The 17,500-nt window shown below is 41.0% G+C and overlaps 1 protein-coding gene across 1 annotated transcript in view; it reads right to left on the bottom strand.

The window, feature by feature from the left end:
* Positions 1-17,500, bottom strand: part of CACNA1I (calcium voltage-gated channel subunit alpha1 I) — a 459,267-nt gene that overhangs the window by 313,852 nt on the left and 127,915 nt on the right. Inside the window, exon 4 of the mRNA XM_066596427.1 lies at positions 625-784. Coding sequence (XP_066452524.1) covers positions 625-784 — 160 coding nt within the window. The remainder of the gene's footprint in view (positions 1-624; positions 785-17,500) is intronic.

Genomic DNA, 17,500 nt, shown 5'->3' with positions numbered 1-17,500 from the left:
TGTATAAGGGCAGAAAAAGAGTAAGTCCCCTAGGAAAGCCAGGATACAAATTGGATTGAAAAGGGTTCACAAAAAAGAAATCCTCCCTTTTGTCTAGAAACAATGGGGGAAATTTATTCACACATGTGCACCAGAGTTCTGACAGAAAAAAGTACTAACCTTGATGCATGCTGCATTTATGCCACAAATTGCAACTTTTTACATTTTTGTGATGCGCTTCACTTTTGTGGTTAGCAGCTGGAACTTAGCAGGAGAGGACATGGCCTCTCTTAATAAATTTGCTGCAGTGCGCTTCTACTACAGTTTGTTGTAAGATTGCCAGTCTTTAGTAAATTTTCCCCAATGCGGCTATTCCACAGCTGTAGAACCGTGATAAACCCACCTTGCAGTTAGCTATTGAACCCTTGATGGTCAACAACACAGTGTTTTTTTCTCTGTCTCTTTTTAGTTTTGGGGCAACTTTACTGTTAAATGATACAAAGTTCTAAGGCGTTAATCAAGATACGTCGTTACTAATGCCTCAAGGATTTGGAAGAAATGTATTGAATTAAAAGCAAAGAGCACACATACAAGCGAAGACTAATTACACACATAGAAAAACATAAAATCTATGTAAGGACTTACATAGTAAAGTTGTCTTCTAAGAAGCATCGATTACGAAGCAGTCCTGCCCAAAGCTGCACCCCAATGATTCCAAATATGAAGAAGACAAAAAAACACAGAAGAAGGACATTCCCCAGCATAGGCAATGTATCCAGCAGCAAGTTTACCAGAATTCGCATACCTGCAAAGGAGTAAAAGGAAAAAACAGCAGAAATGGAAGAAAAAATAGTGAAGGAATATGTAAAAATTGTATGACAAAAACCAAAACAAGGACAGCATGGAGCAAGGATGACAGGAGGGAGAATGAATGATGGCCAGTTTAAAAACACGGGGAACAGGTAAAGCTGCTTTCACACCGGTGTTAGGGTCAGTTCAGGGTTTCTGTTTCTCTGCTCTATTTTTGGAGGAGAGAAACTGAAGTAAAAGAGAAAAACAGGTCATGGGATGGGGAAATAGTTCAGTCTGCAGAATTATCTTTCTATTAAAAAAATGGAAACCTGACGGCATGGAAGCAAACAGAGGCTTTTCCATTTGCTTTCCATTTTTTTTAACCCCATTGAAATCAATGGGGGAAAATATTGATCCGCCTTTTTTTACATTTTATTTCAGTTTCTCTCCTCCAAAAACAGAGCTATGAAAGCCCTAAACTGACCCTAACGCAGGTGTGGGAGCAGCCTAAAAGAGACAAAAGAAGAACCCCAGATGATAGAATGTATAGGCAGAAACAAATGCAATTCCTCCTATTAGAGGTTGATGGGTTGATCACAATTGTCAAATATTCCAACCCATCCTTACAACATGATTATAACAGAGCACATGAAAAGCGATGACTTACTCACAACACACAGATGGTAAAACTGGTAACACCCAACATGCTGCAATCCGACCTCAATGTTTTTAATTATTGTTGTGCATGCATCAATCTGACCTCTAATATGGTGAAGGGGCTGCTGGAATTATTGGTGATGATATGACTAAGAGCTTATCTCCTCTGTAATTGTTTTTTCCCCCCCAAAATGATGTATATATTTGTTTACTTATGGAAACACATCTGTTGAACAGTAAGGGCTATTTTGGTTTCAGCAAATATGTTACTGTATAAACAAACATTAAACACTTGTCCAATACATGTTTTGTATCAATTCATTACAGTTTTCAAGAGTGCTTGCTGTTATTAAATAAGAACTTCATTATTGTCTCCCAGTGGATCGAACTCTTTCCTAGTCAAGTGATGTACACCAAGGCTTGCTGTCTGTGCAGCTGCGTGTCCATCCCCTGAACAGGAAAAAGTCTTTCCACTCAAAGTATACAATGGAAGTTCCTACTGAATGACAAATTGTAGTCATCTTGAAAACTATTAAGAACTGATTTTAAAAAGTTATTGGGAAATTGCATAGCTTTTCATTATCTAAAGAATAATACTTATTTCTTGAGATTTAAATATCCCCTGATGCATCTACTCCTGTTAGGCTGCCTTCATATCTGGAGCAGGGATTTCATTTTCCTGCTCCGTTCGGGGAAGGCAGCCTTACGTCTAAGAAGTTGTAATGTTGAGTTGTATGGATACTTCAAGATTCATAACATATAGGTAGAGATTTATAAAACTGTCTAAGATGAGAACTGGCTCTGTTTCCCATAGCAACCAATCACAGCTCAGCTTTTATTTCATATTTTGTCTTTGAAAAATGAAAGCCGCTTTGTGATTTGTTGCTATGGCAACAAAGATAGTTCATATTTTAGATATTTTTATAAGTCTTCCCATGAAGTGGGAACAGAAACATCAGGAATGTTAAATAAATTTGTTACAAAAGTTATTTTTTTACTGAATAAGCTATATACTAAAATATTTTTTTTTTATTTTCTGATCTGTTTTCCGTTCTGATTAACTTTTTTTTAATTAGTTTTTTTTGGAAGATTATGGGAGCAGCTATATTGCTTGAGTTGGAGTAAAATTGCTGCAGAGAGAATAGCTTTACAGCAGACACATGGAATACTCAGAAAACTCAGAAAACCAGTGTTCTCTGCCTTCAGCTTCTATTACAGAGGTGTTACCTTTCATTTGTAATCCTGCCCTCTGATGGTAATGACTCCCTATCTTTGCTTGTAAATGAGCCTTTACTTTGCAGCATTTTGTCCGCACTTGCCTGAAACTTTTACACAGTACTGTAGATAGTGACATAAAAAAGAAAAAAAAATGACTACCAACTTTTTAAAGTTTAAAGGGGTTTCCTCGAAATAGTAAGTGATAGTGTATTGATTGCATATGCAATGATGTTCAGACTGATAGAGCAGCAGTGCAGTGCTCCTATTTCTTCAAAGCTTTTCCATACACCAACTGTGCAGGGAACTACAGCACAACCTCATTAACTTGAATAGTGCTGGGTTGTAAAACCCTGCATACAAGGTGGCTGGAAGTGCCCCTGTGCATAGAATAACCCAAAGCGACCTCTGTCCCTTCATTCTTGTGATCTGCAGGGATTCCAGAGCTCTGACCCACACCAATCATGACTGTATGTCATACCCTTATGACATCATATCAAAGGATGAAAGTAACCCCTTCAGATTACAGTTGGCCATTATAGATGTTTTTTAATTGGGGTTCATGTATGGTATGTTAAATTCTCTGAAGGTATTAAAATAATATATGCTATAGCATGAAAACAGTAAAACAAGTAAAGGGAATGACAAATATCAAACACAATAAACTATTAAGCCTTGTGTGGTGCAAGGTGTTAAGGCAGCAGTGTGCAGTCCTAAGCTCTTGCTTATGACCTGAAGGTTGCAGGTTCAATGCCTGCATGGTTCAGGTACCTGCGCAAGGTTGACTCAGCTTTCAATCATTCTGAGATGAGCAAAATGAGTACCCAATTTACTGGGGGGTAATAAATAAATTACCTGAAAGCTATGCAAAATAAGTTGGTGCTCTACAAAAAACAAGTCCCTATTAAGCTGCAGTTTTTGAGACAAAACTAGAAGTTGATCCCACAGGAAGGAGAAGTATAAGCAATTCTTTTATAGTTTCCATTTCTTTTGAACCTACTTGGCTTTGTCTCAAAAAACTGCATGAAAATCCGCCACAAGAACTTCAGCTATTTTTTTTTGCCAAAAACCATCCGTAGGCCGGTATCACACATGTGTATTACAAACACATTTGTGCACCCATAAGACAGAGAAGTGGCCCAGCCCAATTGTGGATCTACTGACCTGAACCCAGAGTATCATAAAAATGTTAAGGTATAATAAACTCCTGCTGACCATTAATGATCTAGGCACCTCCCCCTATGATAGCTGCCCATAGCAAAGCTGTTATCTGATTGGCTGCCATGAAAAATGCTTCCAACTATTTTTTGCACTCGCTTTCATAAATAGTCACCACTATTTTCAAGTAACTACAATGCCGATCTGAATGGACTCCAGCAACGCAGAAAGTACAGTAAGGGCTTAGTCACACGGGTGTTTTTTTGTCCAACTTGCAGATGCGCTTGCGATCCACATCTATATATACCCAATGCCTTGCAATGGGAGCAGTCACATGTCTGTTTTTTATGCGGATGTGCCGAAAATTATATGACACAACGATTCGCAGGACTCATGTAACTGCATTCTGCGCAAATCAGTGTTCTTGTATGCGCACTCAATGGCGCGGGCGGCAGCAGCGCCGAAACCATTGAGAACATACACTAAAGATCGTTCTCGAATTGAATTCAATGGAGCCGGCAATACAGCCGGCTCTATTGAAAGTAGTGGGCTGCCGGCAAGCGCTGTAGTAATTTTCGGGGAAGGGCTTCAAATCTAAGCCCTTCCCTGAAAAGCATTGCAAAAAAGTGTAAAAAATATATACTCACCTTTTTGCAGCTGCTGGGGATCAGCCGCGTCCAGCCGGCTCTTCTCCTGAACAGCTTTCTGTAGTGTTCTGTAGTGTTCAGCAGGCCCTTTGGGCCGATAAACGCTTCTAGCAGTGTTTTTTTTAGCCCTTGATGCTGGCTTCAGTCACATGATTTTTTGTGCGCATCAGTTTTGCGCACAAAAAAATCAAGCAAAAAAACGCCCGCGTGACTAAGCCCTAAAAGTGCAGATACGCAAAATTTTCACAGTACAAAAACGTGCTCTATCATGACCGTTTATTCACTTACGCTCATCTGAAGGAACCCTTAGCATGAAGTCAGGGTCACATAGACGCATGCCCGTTTCTAGTACTGGGCGAGATATGCAACCGCCCTAGGTGCTGAGTTTTGACTGCAGAAAAGGGGCACAGAAGTGACTGGAGCTCCTGAGGACAGTGCTCAGTGCTATCCTACACGGCTCCAGTCAGAGGGCTTCCCTGCTTCTCCCCACCGCGTTAGTTATTTCCTTGAGTAAGCCTGTCACTTCATTGACAGTCACTGATAGAGAGGGAAGGAGGCAGAGAGATAAGCAACCTCGTTTTTTCCTTCCCCCTTTCTGCTACTCGGAATGAGCATCTCATTGATTGGTGGAGCAGCAATCACAGCTATTCATGTATAAAAGCCTTTCACCTGGAGGCTGGAGCAGCACGCAGAAGACTATGGTAGCCAACTCCCATCCATCCATTGGATTCTTCATTTGCTGTGCCTGCTGTGAAAGTTAGTACACATTGCCAGTCACCTAGTGCTGAGGGTGAGGGGCTCCATGGTGAGGATAACTGTTGGAGGGGGTGGCTGCCAACCAAGACTAGAGAAATGTCAAACTTTGTTTTTCCAAAGTTAAATCATTAACCCTTTCCAATCCACTGTCTGACATCTTCAGACATTCTGATTGAAGGCTGTACAGTGCCGATCTCGGAAGACGTCCGGCAGGGTATTCATACTGTATATTACTGGCCACTCTGTTGTCTGGGCCCTCTCCAGCATGTCCCATACCGCAGTACTGGCTCTAACCAGCAGACAGCGCCATTGTATAATGGCAGAAAGAGAGAACCCCCTAGGAAACCCTGAATCCAAAATTGGATTGCAAAGGGTTAAATGCCATTTAGGCTATTTGTCCTCAAGGTGGTGAAAGGGGGCTATCAGGGTGACTGCTGAGCAAAAGAAAGCATCTAGTGTCGGAACACACAGCAGCCGCCGGATGCCCTCATATAATTTAAAGGAATTCTGTCACCACAAATATTGATTTTGAGCTGGCAGCACAGAACTATGTGCCACATGGCACTCAAACTGAACATATGTTTGTAAAAAGCAGAAGATCAATCATTGCAGCAAAAACTTACTTTACAAATCTGGCGCTGTTTATGTAAATCAACCCACCCTGAGTCACGGAGACGGGCCGTTTGAGCCATAGGTCACACTGTCCATCTTTTTTCCACACCACTCCACCAACTCCCATTAACGCTGATGTCAGCACAAGCATTGGTGAAAAAGGATGGGCTAGACAGTGTGACTCGGGGTTGAGGCGGCCCGCCTCTGTGTTGGCAGCTCAAAATCAATATTTGTGGTAACACAATCTCTTTAGCACTCCTCTTGGCAGGAGTAAGGAGGCAACAAGATGAATGTTAATATAAAGGATATCTAACCTGCAAGCAATGGTCTTTTGGGTGGCCCCTCAGGGCATGATGCTCACTAAACTGCCCCTCATCTAAAGAGTAACTGCACTTTCAAGAAACTTTTGGCCAGCCAGAGAGACATCAAAAATTTTAATTACTGGGAATCCATATACTGAGACCGATTGCTGAAATAAAGAGCTCAGGTGAGCTCTTCTAGCCCTTCATTTCAGTGATCAATGGGGTCTCAGCACCTGGACCCCCACTAATTAAACCTTTTGACATGTTGCTCTAGCTGGACAAAAGTTTCTTTAAAGTGCAGTTGCTTTTTAAATAAACTACACATCAATCAGAAGGGACTGCACTCACGGTTGTCATGTGTGACATGGTGTTCCCTGCAGCGCTGTCTCACTTGACTGCTACATGTCCCAACCAAATGGCTTCTCCTCTTCTGGCTGAAGCAGACTCAAGCTACAAAACACATCTTTCACTGAAGCTGCCGGCCACAGACCTCCGTTGGGTAATTGGGCTTCTATGTTTCATTTAACTGTATGCAGAGGAAAATATCCTACCACGTACAATAAATATTCATAGAATATGCAATGCAAATGGAGCCAAATTTAGAAAAATAAGGCCAAAATAAGGCTTAACCCCTTAGTGACCACACTTTTTTGCTTTTTTCCATTTTCGTTTTTTCCTCCCCCTTTTAAAAAATCATAACTTCTTTATTTATCCATCGACATTGCTGTATGAGGGCTTGTTGTATTTTTCAATGGTACTATTTAATGTACCATATAGTGTACTGAAAAACTTTTTAAAAATTCCAAGTGGAGAGAATAGGAAAAAAAACGACATTCCGCCATCTTTCGGTGCGTCTTGTTTCTACGGCGCACAAACTGCAACAAAAATGGCATGATAACTTTATTCTATGGGTCAGTATGATTACTATGATACCAAACTTGTATAGTTTTTTTTTTTGCTGTACTACTTATATATTTTTTTAAAAATATTTAATTTTGTAAAATTATTTTCTGTCTCTATCTTCTGCGCACAATAACTTTTTTACTTTTCCATCAATATAGTTGTGTTAGGGCTCATTTTGTGCGGTACGTCCTGTCGTTTCCGTTGGTACAATTTTGGAATACATAAGACTTTTTGATCGCTTTTTATTAGATTTTTTCTTGGCAACAGAGTGACCAAAAAATAGCATTTCTGGTGTTTTTTTTTTTTTTAGACGACGTTCACCGTGCGCGGTAAATAATGCATTTCTTTGATAGAATGGACTTTTACAAACGCAGCTGATACCAAATATGTATTTTTTTTATTATTTAGATTTTTTTATTCTTAATATGGAAAAGGTTTTTTTTTTGAACTTCTATTACTTTTTTTTCTAAAATAATTAATAAAACTTTATTGTTCTTATTTTTACTTTTTCTTTCAGTCCTCAGAGGGGACCCCAACCAGCGATGCTTAAATCGCTTATGCAGTATGATGTAATGCCATAGCATTACATCATACTGCATTCTGACAGGCAGCCTAGGCTTGATAGGCATTCTGCCATCACAGCCCTGGGGCCTTTCAAAAGGACCCCGGCTGCGATGACACCCGCACGGCTCTCCCGGTCTCACCGCGCACGGGAGGGGGGGGGTGCGTGCGGGACGTTCGGGGGATTTAAATTTCACTGTCAGAATTGAAACTGGTGAATTCCTTAGAAACCACCCAGCATAGATGTACTGTACAGTATGAGTGTATAGATTTCTATGAGCACCATGGACACTGTTAAATCTGTAACAGTGCTTCCATGTAGGTGTAATTTATTTTACTAATGCTTTCTTATGTAGCAGAAGGGTCTTTGGACTGGTGGTAGAACTTTCATTTGTGCACCCTCTATAGCTACACCAAAGAACGTGGTTCCATAATTTGCTGAGCACCAGTGTAGAATATGTTCAGACTATACAGAGTAGCAGTAGTAAAAACTTACAAAAATAATCAGATTCATAAATCAAAAGCAATAACTTTTACAAAGAGTCCAATGTAAAACATGTCGTACTGCTTTTAGCCTTTAGTGAAAAGTAGGTGATGAGACGTCCGCGCTGGGATTCTAACAAGAACACTCTCTCCATTCATATCTGGTTTTGTTGGTAAACAGATGGCTGTATTTCCAAATGTCATTAATCTGGCAACTTTCTCTATACAGAAATAGGCTCAATAATTTCTGACTCTGTTTTGCAGCTTAAACTCTGTTCTCTCACGATCCAACAGAAGGATAATGTTTGGTGTTACTATCATATGAAAAGCTCTTGTCTGTTTAATGTCGGGCGCTTTCTAATTTACTAATTAGGATTTTGGAAACTGGTAATTAACTCAGAAAGAGAGAGGAGGTGGAACTAAGAAGTGATTAGGATATTGAGAGTCCTTTTGTGCCATCTGATGATTTACAATCTTCATTTATATCACCATTATTGACTAAAAATCTCCATACAATATTTAATGACTGGCATGACCTAAACTTAGAATTTCTGCTAAACTTCTATACTTTGTGGAGTCCTAAAAAATGAAAATAACACTTAAAAAATGATTGCAATATAAAGAAAGCCTGTGGGAAATGTTAATTATTAATTATTTTGTGGTATTTGACTATCTGTTTTAGACCTCATTCACACGGGCGATGCGTCTACATGCCAGCCGCATTGCGGTCAAAAATTGCATCGATGAAGAATAGCCGTGATCGTGTACCGAGATTAACCCATTAAGGACTAAGCGCAGTAAATATATGGCGCCTGGGCCCGGGCTTAAAGCCCAGTCGATAGTAAAATTACGGTGGGGATTTAAGCTTCCTGCTCTGCAATCAATCAGAGAAGGACGGGTTGTCAGCTGTTAGTGACAGCTGATAACCCAGAGGAGAAGGCTGGAGGGTTTTTTATTGACATGACCCCCCGTGTCCCGTATTGGAAATATAACTTCTAATACGGGACACGGGGGGGTCATGTCACCGCCGGGATTCCTTGCTACAGCACACCTACAGGGTCCCAGAAGATCCTGATTAGCTCTGCCAGTGACTAATGTCACTACAGGGGATATTTTTACCTGTAACTGGGGCTCCTATGGACATAATTACATAAATAAGTAAATAAAATTACAGAATAAAACAACAATATATATTAAAGAAAAAAAATGACTCAAAGCTGACGGCAACCAAAACTGTCGCCATATGCCCCCTGTAAACAAAAACCATACATATTATATATCAAAACGTCTGAAACAAATAGACGAAACTGTTCCCATACTTTATATTAGCATAAATATACTAATTAAAAAAAATAACTATAAATGTTAAAAAAAAAATAATTTTTTTAGCTTCCCCCCCCCCCCCCCCCAATAAAACTAAAAAAAGGGGAAAAAAAGCCAGTAAATAGATATTTTATGCCCTATATGTCACGGGAAAAAAAATGCAGCAAAAATACTTTTGGTAGCTAAAGGGAAAAAAATAGGGCAGTAAAACTACCACATGGTTAAAATCCCTAAAAAGTGTCTGGTCCTTAAAGGTATAAAACAGCTTGGTCCTTAAAGGGTTAATTAGCGTTTTCTCATCCACGAGCGTATCGTGTGATAAATACGCTGCAGGGTGGAATTCTGTCGCTTGGCAGAAATCCTCAGAATTACTTCTAATGCTTAAATAACCTGTCTTCGTTTTTGAGTGCCAGATGCAGGTAAACTCCTTCCCCCTCCCTTTTTACAGCTTCCATAGAAGTCTATAGGAGCTTCTAGCATTTTTCATCAAAGGAAAGATCAAGAATCGCATTGATAAGTAAAAACATTCAAAACTTATTACCATATACAGGGGTGGCTAAAAATATGGAAACACTGTATGAAATGCATGGGATTTTAATTATTAGCACTGAGCTGCCCTTTTTGATCCCTGCTTGGCTGAGAGCTTTCACACAAAATTTGTGTTTCCTTCACCTCTTGCCCTGCTCTGGCTGGTTTGCGGAGCCAGCTGGTAAGAGCAGCAGAGTGGCTGAAACCCCTGACTAGTGGAACCTTTTGCTTGGACAGATGTTCACTTCTACTCTGCAGCATCTGTGTGATATTAACTCCACTTAAAATTGGTTTCTACATGTCTGATTGAAATATGATTTATAATCCCATGTAATTTAAGGCATGCATTTTGTACAGTGTTTCCATATTTTTGTCTACCCCTTGTAAAGTGACAGATGTCAGATTTGAAAAATAAGGCTTAGTCCTTAAGGCCAAAATAGGCCACGTCCTTAAGGGGTTAATAACAATATGGCTAACAGCATTGCTAGTGAAGTTTGTGTTTAAACCACAATGTCATTTTCAGTCCGTGTCTGGCAGACACCAGCCTTTCAAGCACAAGTTAATAATACGTCTGGGGCAGATGAATGCGCTAAATGTTGTTACTATATAATATCGTATTACAATCTGTTAAAAGGTAGCAACCTGCACTAAATCAGCATTCTCTAGCACTTGCAGTGTCACCAGTCGGCTTTTCTTATTGCACAGTTACAACTTTGAATACGGAGAGTAGAAGAAGATTAATTGGCATTCATGAATAAGAATCATGAAGCGCTGGCAAATTGCCATCTCATTGCCCAAATCATCAGTGTTATCACATAAAGACTTTTTATGAACTTACTCTTAGTCTGTGAAGTCTCTATCATTCAGTGTGAATCTGACAGCGCTAGTCCTTCCAAGAAGTAACATCTTCATATAGGAGAAGGAATTCTTTCTAATCAAGGTCGGAATTATATCATGTGAAGTGTGGTCTATCAGCTGCGGAATAGTAATTTACTCTGCCTGGGCTACTGATACATTATATTCAATCTATTAATTTTATTAGAGCCTAGCTGTAATGTGTATTACCCTAGTGTCATGGCTGCAGAGGAGTCAACCATAGTCGGTTCAGGATGTAGCGAAGGCAAAATGGGCAATTCCCAAGGGGTCTCCAATACAAGACATATAACAAGTTTTTAAAAACGTGTTAGAAAATATGAGTATGTAACTTTCACCAACACACCTTAGAGATCAGTTTGCTCTTGTATGGAGCTTTGATACTAAAAGTAAAAGGCAGAGTGTTCATGTCTACTGCAATACCTAAGGTATTTGTCCAATGGAAGTTAGGGTCATCATTTATTTTTGAGGAGGTACAAGGTAATCCTCTGTTCAGGGACCTCAAGAAAACGTAATACACCGCTGACCATAGTGATCCCATAGGAAGATCAAGGGGAGGCTACTATTAACTACTAACAGTAGGCAGGGACCTCAGGGAAGAAAAATAACTTACCCTAAAACTAGATCTGGCTTCAGGTTTTATGCGGGTTCTCGGGCAATATAGTATCAGTGGGCGCCTGTGTAGTATGTCATGATACATGCAGCAGTAAAACTGCAACAGTTGCGTATAAAATACTTTCCCTGGAGATTTCAGCCAGCGCTTGGCAAAGGGGGCAATGCCAGCACAGGGAGTGGCTGCCATCTTGGGTTCTGAGCTCAGATGTTCACCCCCACACCGCTCTGTTCAGCAACTCACAGGTGGTGGCACAGCTCCGACTCCCTACACAGGCACCCTAACTACCGCCAAGGTAGGAAGCTCAGTGCAGAAGAGATGGAAGTGGAGAAGCCCATCATAGTGCATACAGCTCTATAGCCATGGAGTAGTTACATTTAGGGCTCATTCACATGCGCATATGCAGTTTCGGTCTATGACATACACAGCATTTCCACGGACCAAAATTGTGAGTATTTACTGTATATTTGGACCTTCTTGTGTTTTTTTGTCTGTGTGTATTCACTGCATTTTTCACATGTACAAAAACTGCAAGAGGGCCCCATAGATTTCTCCTGCCTTCATGCGTAAATGTGCAGTGTAGACGCATGTATTATGTGTATTTGCGCGACCGCATTAACTTTAATGGCAAATTTTGATCCGTAATAGGACATACTGCGATTTTTTTTACATGCATGAAAAACGCATGTTTGAATACCCCAATAACTCCTTTATTTATCCATCAATGTCGCTGTATGAGGGCTTGTTTTTTGCAGGACAAGTTGTCGTTTTTAATGGTGCTATTTAAAGTACCATATAATGTACTGAAAAACTTTAAAAAAATTATAAGTGGAGTAAAATTTTTTTTAAAAAACGACATTCCGCCATCTTTCAGTGCGTCTTGTTTTAACGGCGCACAAACTAAAGCAAAAGTGACAGGATAACTTTATTCTACGGGTCAGTATGATTGCTACAATACCAAACTTGTATCGTTTTTTTTTTACTACACTTTTTTTTTTTCAAAGACATTTAATTTTTTTCAAATATTTTCTGCAGCATCTTCTGCGCACAATAACTTTTTTATTTTCTGTCGATGTAGTTGAGCGAGGGCTCATTTTTTGCAGTAGGTCCTGTAGTTTCCAATAGTACCAATTTGGAGTATATACGACTTTTTAATCGCTTTTTAGTGCGTTTTTTTCTGGGAGACAGGATGACTGAAAAAGTGCATTTCTGGCGTTCTTTATGTTTTTTTTTCGGACGACGTTCACCGTGCGGTAAAAACAATGTGCTACTTTGATAGATCGGACTTTTACAGACGTGGCGATACCAAGCATGTATTTTTATTTTATGATTTAGATTTTTTAATAATCGATATGGCAAAAGGAGGGTGATTCAAACTTTTATAACTTTAATAAAACTTTATTGATTTTTTTTAAACTTTACTCTAAAGTCCCACCTGGGGGACTACAACCAGCGATGCCTTGATCGATCCTGCAGTATGACGTGCTTGATAGGCAGTCTGCTAAGGCAGCCCTGGGGCCTTTCAAAAGGCCCCCAGCTGCCATGAAACCTGCATGGCTCCCCCGATCTCACCACGGGGGTGCTGTGCGGGACCCCCAAAACATTGCTCGGGGGATTTAAATGCCACTGTCAGGATTGACAGCGGCATTTAAAGGGTTAATAGCTGCGATTGGCTGAATGGCCGATCGCGGCTATTGCCCGCGGGTGTCAGCTGTAATAAACAGCTGACGCCCCTGCTGTATGAAGAGAGGTCTCCCCGCGACCTCTCTGCATACATACACCGACGCTCCAGGACATAAATGTACTTCTTGGAGCGGGAAGGGGTTAAACTGTCTGTATTGTGCATGTAAAAAATATGTGTGTAATATGGAACACGAATACGGATGTGTAAATGAGCGTCATAAACAGCCTTTTTAAGGCAACCCTAAGGCTGCATCTGCACGGGCTACAAAATCATCACTACAAGGTGATGAGCGATTTTTTGTAGTGAGCTTTTGTAGCCCGTACGGACGCAGCCAAAATTATGCTGATGTTGCCCTCAGTGAACATGAGTTTGACACCCCTGATTTACAGGTTAGATGGCCTAGTGTTTGTTAACACACTATTATGTCATTTGTTTTGCTGTTTAACAAGCCCTTAAAGTTGGTTGTGACCCATTTTGAGCTAAATTCACTAGGCAGAAGTGAAAACTCTTTCTCTGTGTAATTGAAATGTTGATATAGGTAAATTATTACAATATCAGAGCAAAAGGATCATTTATTGCAAAGAACTGACTCCTTGCATGGAGGCTCTAGTACCCTGTTGTACCGCCTCTAACTTGCATACAAGATGTGATACGGGGGGGCATGGAGGCTCTAGTACCCTGTTGTACCGCCTCTAACTTGGATACAAGATGTGATACGGGGGGGCATGGAGGCTCTAGTACCCTGTTGGGCTGCCTCTAGCTTGGATACATAATGTGATATGGAAGGCATGGAGGCTCTACTACTCCATTGTACAGCCTCTTGCTTGGATATAGGATATAATATGGGTGGGCATGGAGTCTCTTATACCCTGCTGGGTCGCCTCTAGCTTGGATACAAGATCTGATATGGGCGGGCATAGAGGCTCTAGTACCCTGTTGTACCACCTCTAGCTTGGATACAAGATGTGATATGGTTTGGCATGGAGGCTCTAGTACCCTGTTGGGCCACCTCTAGTTTGGATAAAAGATCTGATACTGGTCGGAATGGAGGCTCTAGTACCCTGTTGTACCATCTCTAGCTTGGATACAAGATGTGATATGGATGGACATGGAGGCATACCGGTTCTGTTTGGTATCTTGCAGCATATCCCTCCACATTTGCTATAACTGAGCCTCTAGATAGTCCAAACTCTTAGTCTGTGGAAGTTGGTGTGCAGAAGGCCCCAGTCATGTTCTATTGGTGATAAATGTGGTGATTGGGCAGCCATGGAAGTGTGACAATATTGTGGAGGCATTGCTTTGACAACCTTGTGTGTGCGGCCGAGCATTATCCTGCTGGAAAATGTGTCTTGGAAGCCGCCATGAGAGGAACACATGTAGCTGCAGGATGTCCTGAACATATCACTGAGCTGTCATTGTCCCTCGTACCACTACTAGGGGTGACCGACTGTTGTGTATGATGGCCCCCCCAGACCATCATACCAGTGGTGGGGGCAATGAACAGCTCCTCAGCAAAGCAGATTTGAGGTGCTCTCCACGAGGTCTCCAAACCTGTTTTACTGGATAAGAGTCAAAAATGCAGTACCTGATAAGGTGCAGAGCAGGCACAATTGCCGCTGAGTAGACTGGCTTGCTGCTTTTTGTTAGGATCTATGGCCATTGTGCCTACCTTGTGGCGATTGTGCTAGCCTTATGGCGATTGTGCCTGCTCAGCACCTTATCAGGTACTGCATTTTTGGCTCTTTTCCAGTGAAATATGCTTTTGTTTTTCCCTTTCACCTCTTTGATCCCAACTTAACCAGGATTCATCACTGAAGACAACACGGTTCCACTCTGTAGCAGTCCACTTTCGACATTCATGACACCCCTGCAAACAGATGCGATGGTGGGTGTCACGGGTGATATGTCCTTTAGCCAAGTGCCTGGAAATGGTTCCGACAAGGGACCTGTAACAATGGTACTACCTGTCTCCAGATGGTGGATAACTAAATAATTGAAGCTGCTCATGCTTTTCAGCCGTTCAGACGATCCTCTCTACTGAGGATCCATCCTGAGCCCAGTCACCTTGTGTGCGTTTCCTCACACTTCCACTGGTCCCAACACCTTTTCTGCATCGTGGAGGCACCTAGTGGTCAACGAGCTCCACACAAGTGGAAGAAGAGGTTACACACAGGGAGCCTCTGAGAGGCTTTTATAGGCCAAGCGGGAAACTACTTTTAGGGCCTCAGGTGACAAGAACATTTATCTAATCCCACCACAATGCTCATCATTTGTATATATGCCAGAGATATAAGTGTATGCCGAATTTCATAGCAAAACAACAACATCTTCTAGGGGCACGATTGTTTTTGAAAATGAGTGTATAAAGATTAATAGACATTTTCCCATACATCTATTAAAGAATGATGACATAAGCAGATCTTTTATATACTATATCATATTCCTGACATTCCATGCATAGAGTGTTAAAGGATCTGTTTACTGCAGATTTTGGCTCACAGCATATGTTCAATAAAGCTATATATGTAAAAAGAAATTAATGCTGTAATAGCTGGTTTGGTGCCACCGCTCTGCCCACTCGCTATTTAACTCACTTGTATGTGGATCAAATCTTCTAATGAGCTTTTCTGTGCTCTCTAAATAATGCATAACTGTGTGTTGTACACCAAATACAGCCTGGAAATATGTATATGAAATTGTTCAATCTGTTCTACAGAATAGTTCAGTTCTGGATCCAAGTCTATGGACAATTTTATTGATACTACTCCATTAGTAGCAATAAGTATTTGTAGTGGTAGTAGCATGAAGGATAGTAGTACTACTGGCTTACAAATAAGAGAGGGGTCACAAAGCAAAGATCAGTATGACCCCCGAATATTATGGTGTTGGGTTTAGACCTCCCAAATGAAAGTCCCTGGAGTTTGTGGCTCCTTTCATGCATTTTCATGACACTTGAGCCAACATGTCCTCTCTTAGCTTTCAAACGATGCAGTTCCTCTAAAGATGGGTGTTCACAGCCCAACGATGATGAGACTATTCAGACTTGGCCCTCTTTTTCCATGGACTTCATAACCGCTGCGTGGTCTGTCTGTATGGTATGTATGTGGTTGATTAGTAGTAGTATTTGAAAAGGGGTACATGCACACGGATGTGTTTTCCATCCAATTTTCAGACCAAAAATAGTTAAAAATTACTCAAGAGGAAGACTGTAAATAGACATTAAATTCCATGTAAAGGGAGTGTTGCGTGTGCATTTGAACTGGCCCTGCGAGCGCAGCAATTACAGTAATATGTGCAGACACATGCAACATGCTGATTACCTCGCTCTTTAACCCTTGTTCATGTGCAAATATGCCATGCCGCAGCGGGCGTATTTGCGCTGATGCTCATGTGTCTCCGCCTTAAGGATGTGAAATCTGCATCAAAATTTGCAAGGGGCATATGGATTGCACCAAAATCTGCTACATCTCAACATGACCTTAAAGTGCTAACAGTGTACAGTAGATTGCAAAAAAATCTCATCCACACGCTAATGAAAAAAATCTGCAGTGTAAATTTGCACTGCGGATTTTCAGTTCGGATTTCACCTGTTCAAAGTCCTCATCAAAATCCGCTATGTGGACATAACTAAGGACGATAGTCAAAATCTACAATTAATACTCTACAGAAGTGTCCATTCTACAGGGTGGGCCACAGAAAAGTTGCCTGTCTCCCAACCCAGCACCACACTCATATGAAAGCTGTCTAGAAGAGAATGTGTCTTTGTTGCCCATAGTAACCAACCACATTTTTCATTTTTCCTCAGCAGTACAAGAAATGAAAGCTGTGCTGTGATTGGTTGCTATGGGCAACATAGACAGATTTTCTTTTAGACACCTTTCAAAAATTTGCCCCATGGTGTTCTTCCTGCAACAGCAAATAGTTACTGTGGAAGTCTATGTATGTAGCAGATCAATTAAAGAAATGCAAGAAGCCTTCGCCGTTGAGTATCCAGCCGCAAATCCACCTGATAAATGTTGCATTCAGAGCCTGGTCCATAAATGGTGACAAACTAGGTCTGTGTCAAACACGAAGAAACCGAGGACGCCATAAGCCCAGACGTCCAAAGTTGTTCATGACATTCAGCAGTGGATTGAAAACAACCCTCAAAAATCTAGTTGGTGTATCACGAATGACGTGTCGGTGAGTGCTGAAACCTCTGAAAGTGAAACCATACCGAATAACGTGTAATGAAATAGCGCAACTAAGCTAATTGCGTAAATTACTGTACATGGTTGCAGTCTATGATTGCTAGAAGACTTTTGGACCCATTGCTACACTTTATGACGGCCGAAGCATGGTTTCACTATCAGGTCACATTAACTCACAGAATACAAAGTATTGGTCTACTGAAAATTCACACCTGTTTCGCAGA

This window comes from Eleutherodactylus coqui, chromosome 3, assembly GCF_035609145.1.
Source record: "Eleutherodactylus coqui strain aEleCoq1 chromosome 3, aEleCoq1.hap1, whole genome shotgun sequence".
Lineage (NCBI taxonomy): Eukaryota > Metazoa > Chordata > Amphibia > Anura > Eleutherodactylidae > Eleutherodactylus > Eleutherodactylus coqui.
This window is presented reverse-complemented; position numbering and strand designations above follow the sequence as displayed.